General features: G+C 29.4%; 1 protein-coding gene across 1 annotated transcript; it reads right to left on the bottom strand.

Moving 5' to 3' along the window:
- Window positions 1-1,686: 1,686 nt before the first annotated feature.
- LOC140057468 (uncharacterized) lies at window positions 1,687-4,493 on the bottom strand. The gene is made up of 5 exons (XM_072103141.1): window positions 4,448-4,493; window positions 4,212-4,269; window positions 3,611-3,961; window positions 2,861-3,003; window positions 1,687-2,482 (listed from the first exon to the last, which is right to left on the bottom strand). Exons 2-5 carry the CDS (start codon window positions 4,267-4,269, stop codon window positions 2,444-2,446), a joined length of 591 nt encoding a protein of 196 aa, XP_071959242.1. The 5' UTR covers window positions 4,448-4,493; the 3' UTR covers window positions 1,687-2,443.
- Between the last annotated feature and the right edge of the window lie 1,821 nt (window positions 4,494-6,314).

The following is a 6,314-nucleotide window of genomic DNA, read 5'->3' as shown; positions in this document are numbered from 1 at the left end:
AGCCTAACATTAGGTCCTCGTACAAACTTTTGAATTTACTAAAATGTTTGAAGTTGGTCCCTGTAGATACTTTTATGAAATCTATATGACTATTTCCAAATATATATATATATATGCCTATACAATAGCCTAACATTAGGTCCTCGTACAAACTTTTGAATTTACTAAAATTTTTTAAGTTGGTCCCTGTAGATACTTTTATGAAATCTATTATGTAAAAATACAAAGTGTATGTTTTCATAACGCACGGGTTGTTTTCCTCGGCACCATTACAAAATAGGCTTTCATAAAAAATTATAACAACATTATTTAAAAACAAGGCCAACAGCCATAAGTCGCGTGCTATCGGACCGACAGACAGACAGACCGACCGACCGACATAGTGAACTATAGAGTCGCGTCCACGCGACTAAAACTTGTCTGTACATCAAAACAGTTCAAAAAGTACAGAAAAGCGATAAAACGCATAGTGATACCGGACCGACAGACAGACCGACTGACCGACATAGTGAACTATAGAGTCGCGTCCACGCGACTAAAAACCCCTATGAGATCGATCGAGATAAATGATATGTTTACAGCGAATTAAGGTGTTCTGCGATAACTTTTGTTAATTTTGCGTAGTAACCACTTTTCTCACTTGTGCAATCAGAAACATGACAAGAATATGTATTATTTAAAAGAAAATTATAATTCAAATTTATCACTCAGTTTGAGACATTTGAGAACATCTTTAAAAAACCCAATAAAACGAAAAAAAAAAAAAACAAACTACAACTTCTTTTAGATCTTTACATACAATTATTTTTGGTGAAATATCTACAGAACACGCCTGTTGACATCTGTATGGTATTTAAACTACACTAATTTGCATAAACAGGAATCTACCACAGGAACTTGATTTACAATTTTTCAGTAGTAGTCCGATTGAGGACAAACACGGTAGATTTTTTAGTCAGTATGTTAAGTTTATAATATTATACACGCCAATTAAAAAACCAGAGTGCGTATACGATTAATTCTTGGATTGTTAACCAGTTTTTGTCTGTCTATGCATTTGAATTTATCGACAATTTTACGATTATTTTTGTTATTGGATTTAACTGAGCTACAAGATTGGCTGTTGCTGTATTGTTTGAACTTCTTATCCATTTGGTATACGTATATTATTTTGATTTGGACCTGTGGATAAATCAATCGGATTTGCTTCTGGAAATAAAGCCTGATACAGAAACGTAAGTTTTTGCTATTTTCTTAATACAGGTATTAATTAAACGACAGAATTAAGGATTACTGAGAAAGATTATGCCAATTTTACATTATGAAATATAGGGGTTAAATGATATATCAATTTGAGAGAAAGCTCACTTAAAAGTCTGTAAATATATTTTAGAAATAGTTAATTCTGCGCCAAGTGTTGCAGTGAGAAGAGAAAGTGGAAACTTATTAGAATTCCAAGTATCATTAATGTACTTCGTTACTGGCTGAGAGTAATCCAAATGGATAATGACAAATTCATTAAACAAATTTATGACTTTCGATATAAAAAAGCCCAACGGAATGAGCAATGTTGGGCCAATGACGTAAACAAATATTATGCATAAATGGATTTGGTAACATATGGCATTCACAACAGGTCAAGAATATAATGTATAATTTTATTTCCAATTTTATTAAATTACCGATATTGAACGTCAACAATTCTATGAAGATACTAGGTTAAACTCTAAGCTCCAATATTACACACGCCTTAAATATAATTTTGTAATTGAATAATAACACATTATGACTAAACTAAGACAAGGGATTTAGAATTAGAAATTGAATTGAAGTTCACTACAATCAATATAGATATTGGAACTAGGGCCTAAATATATGTTTTCTTTTTATACAAATTACTCATCTAAATTAAAATTAATTTATCTTATGTCTACTACAAATACTGATCTCATTACTAAGCTTGGAACATTTTTTTTTTCATTTAAACGTAGAACAGAATTTATATACGTACTCAAAAATATTATTTACATTGTATATTATTTGGGCCAATATGCCATTTATATAATAAATGTTTCTTAGCTTTTCCAAGTACAGAAAAACAATGGTTCTTGGTTGCTAACCCGTTATTGATGCCTGTACACTAGAAAATAAAACCCAAGCAAACAAAAATAAACTGCCGTTTCCAGGCAAAGAAAGTAGTCGTATGCTATAATTTTTATATCAAACCATGTTTACCTAATTACACCATAAATACACCCGGAAATAATTTATTATAATAGGTATACCTTACTTTACCTTGTCGTCAACGATATAACAGGCATATTTCCTCATAATATAATTATTATCCGTTATCAATATGACCAAAATAATTTAAGGTTATAATATTGTGCTGTTTTTGGATAACAAATATACAGTTTATTAACATAGTCCAATAGAAATCTATTTATTTATCATTTCTTGCTGTTTTGTCACTTCCTGATTTCTAAAAAATAAACAAAAATGAATACTAATGTTAATTAATTTACTTAATTGAATAATTTACTAATAACATTTCGGAAATGGGGAAAATAAATGTTATTCACGTCGCCCTATATAATTTATAGACATATTAACCTATACAGTACTGAACAGATTGTTTATTTGGCAGTGGGCCTACACCAGGCAGTGTAGTATTATTACTGATTCTTAAGGTGAATAATTAAACAAAATAATGACAAGAAATATAAAATTAAGTTTTTAGAAAAGTAAACACTACCACATGATTGTCAAATCAAAATAAAATTATTATTATTTTTAAAAATAAAATAAGTTTTATGAATATGATCCTGTTTTTAAAATGTCTGATTTAAATTATTCCTACCTGCACACCATTCTTTATTTTGCACCCACAACATATCAGGAAACACAAAAATAGTCCACAGAAAAAACCGAGAAACCCCATTCCAACACAGTTCTTTGAATCATTCACGTCCACACTATTTGGGACTGTAGGGCTGTTAAAAACTGAATAAATAAAATTTTACTTGGTAACATAGTGCAATTGCATTGTGCAATAATATTTTTAATTTTTAATCAATTTAATTAAATTTATAAAAAAAAAAAAAAATAAATAAAATAAATAAATAAATAAATAAATTAAATAATAATTAATATGTAAATACATTGTATTTTTGTAATCGTAGTTTAAGAAATTCCGACCTATTTTGTATATCGTTCATTTTATTTTTCTATTTTATGCGATTTTAATTAATGGACAGTAAGAATATTTATAACTTAGTTTAAGAAATCTTATTTCGTATAATTTGAGGTTACTTTTGTAATTATTGCTTATGGTGTTTGTCTTTATGATGTGAAGCGCCTTTGAGCATGAGTTTTCATGAAAAGGGCGCTATAGAAATCTGGTAAATAAATAAATAGCATTTCAAATCAAAAATTTACATTTACAACGAATATAATAACTAAAGAAAAACCTACGCTAAAAAGTAGGCTATATTAACTGTTTTATACCAACCAGTACCTGTCTAATAGTTTCTGTCCATTACTACCATTCAGAGTTGTTTTTACCAATGTTTTTTTTTTGCTATATTGAAAAAAACAAAATTATACTCACAGTACACAGCAAGATTTGCAGAATGTTCACCAGGTTCACCGGTGGTATCAACGATTCTACAAAGGTAGTACCCATCATCAGACAATACTGTATTTGCAATGGTGAGAGTAGCTGTTCCAATTTGAGCAGATTTTCTGGATGCAACAACTGTATATCTACCATGTTGATTTTTTATCTGAGTATTAACAAGAAAATCCAACTGATCTCCTGCTGAATTGCTTCTGTACCATTGGACACCAAGAAGGATTCTTTTACCACTGAGTGTGTAATGACAGTTGAGGACTGCATCTCCACCCAATTCGGCAATAGCATCTTGTAGTGTGACTACAGGTTCAGTCTGACAAATCGTAACTGAATGTAAATACATACACATTTCATTGCACCGATACTTCACTTTATATCTTTATGATATGCGTACAATTGGTAATTGTCCCATTTAACACAATTTCATTATAATAATGTATCTTATTTTAAATTGTTTATTATGTCATTAACATAGGCCTACAAATTGATATACTTTAGTAACCCTTTCAATTAATTTACAGTAGCGTGATCCCCTTTTTGTGAAAAAAAATGCTTTATATGATATTCTTATACTTACAATCACAAAATTGGAAGACCAAAAGAATTATCACACATTTACGCACCATTTTATGCATCTGTAAAGAATGCAAATCAGAATATTTATACAATCTTAAATCTTATAACCATTTCACTTCTGTTGCAATCTATCGTACATTATAGAATACTGATTGTTAACTATATACATTTGGACGTTGAATCATGATATAAATTATACATTTCTGTATAGTAATTAGGAGAAAAAAATAAACAAACCTGTAAATTGTGTATGCAGCTGAATGCGGTTTAACTGAGTTTAGTTGAACGCGATGACTCGATTGCAATTGCTAATAATAAGGGTGTGACGATTTTTAAATATAATAGGTGAGAGCTGATAGAGAGGGCGACAAAAATCACGATTTACTGTCCTTAAAGGTATTTTCCCCCTGAAAAAGTAATTCTTAATTTGTTGTTGAATATGTCATTTTAATGTCACATAATAGCTATCCACTTTGAACAAAAATTGATTCGAATTTATTTTAATTTGTATAAGTGCAAACATTTTTTTTTCTTTTTTTTTCTACGGAAGTAGAAGCTTTATTAAAACTACAAAACACAATCATTGTAGGGACAATACATCTCTAAATGAAACAGAGAACACTGTTCAATATATATATATATATTTTAATTTTACAAACGAGGATATTTATTCATGAAATGAAAAATAAAAATAAGAAAGCAATTATAAATTCACATAACAACAAATATCTTCAACTCAAATTTATTTGATTTACATAACATAACAGATTGGTTCTAATATTCAGGTAATATGAAAGCACTGTAAGATGCACATTACTTTAAGATTAAATAAATAATATGACAAGTAATATCGAAAATTTGTTTATAAATTACCTATAAAAAATCATGATTTAGTTTCAGATTTAAAATTTATTTTTTATTTGTATAGGAATAGGCCTATGTCTGTGTTTTATTCATTTCAAAATAATTAATTTTTTTCTTTTGAAATTTATTAGCCCACAGCTTGACTCGTGTTATTGTGATATCCTATTAACTTTTTCTATATCTAAACATGGATATATATTTGTTTTTTAACTTGATTGTTGGTTTTCATCTGCAAATCTTGGTACGTATGGTCTATTTCTTCTTGTCCATATAAGTCATATACCCCTCCATGATGAATATACAAAAGTGATTTGATCGCACAAACAATAAGATAGTAATGATTATAATAATTGTTGATGACGACGGTGACATGATAGGAATACTAAACGATATTAATCGTTAAGCTATAATAATACTAATAATAAATAAATTGATACAGGATAAAACAATCAGATAACAGTGTATCTGTTTTACATTGTGGTCCTGTCTTAATCACTATATACAAAAGAGAAACTTAATTAAATATAATACAGTGTTTATGAAAAGAAAAGAGATTTGTATCTAGCCTTAAAGGACGTAATTGTTGGTGCCGATTTAATATTAATTGGTAAACTTTTCCATATTTTTGCGCCTGCAACTTTAAAGGACGAATTCATTTTATTAAGGGTGTATTTAGGTATTGTTACATTCAAATGTTCTACACCACGTGTTAAGTGGGTGTGAATATCGCGCGAATCAGTTCAATTTCATTTACTAATCTAATTGGCGCAAGGCCGTAAACACATTTATACATTAGACATGCTAGGGAGAAATCTCGTTTCTCTTCAAGAGTTTGCCACGACAGGTTCTGGATGATGTCGTCACCCCTTACATTAATATAATCAAAGTTGGTTGTTACAATTCGAGCAGCTCTTTTTTGATGTCGCTTTAAAATATTTTTGTTTAACTCTGTCGTATTTCCCCAGACTGTTATAGCATAATCACTACAAGGCTAAATTGTACTTATATATAGAGTTTCTAGTAACGGTTTACTTAAACTACTAGCCATTTTTTTTGTTTCCAAGTTAACATTTCATCGATTACGACTCCAAGATACCTTATACTATCAACTTGTTCTAATTTACTGGTTCCAATTTGTATATTTAAATCATTACTGTCAGCTGTATGATTGTTTCTTAGTAACATAACCTTTGTTTTTTCCAGTATTTATAGAGAGGTGGGGTGGTTGTCATCATACCAT

Source organism: Antedon mediterranea, chromosome 8, assembly GCF_964355755.1.
Source record: "Antedon mediterranea chromosome 8, ecAntMedi1.1, whole genome shotgun sequence".
Lineage (NCBI taxonomy): Eukaryota > Metazoa > Echinodermata > Crinoidea > Comatulida > Antedonidae > Antedon > Antedon mediterranea.
This window is presented reverse-complemented; position numbering and strand designations above follow the sequence as displayed.

Bases quoted from the DNA above. Each gene is read 5' to 3' on its own strand.
- LOC140057468 (XM_072103141.1), bottom strand. From the start codon at position 4,269: ATGCATAAAATGGTGCGTAAATGTGTGATAATTCTTTTGGTCTTCCAA. The intron at 3,962-4,211 runs GTAAGTATAAGA...ATTTACATTCAG, and splicing joins GGTCTTCCAATTTTGTGATT to TTACGATTTGTCAGACTGAA. The intron at 2,483-2,860 runs GTAGGAATAATT...TTTATTTTTTAG, and splicing joins AAATAAAGAATGGTGTGCAG to AAATCAGGAAGTGACAAAAC.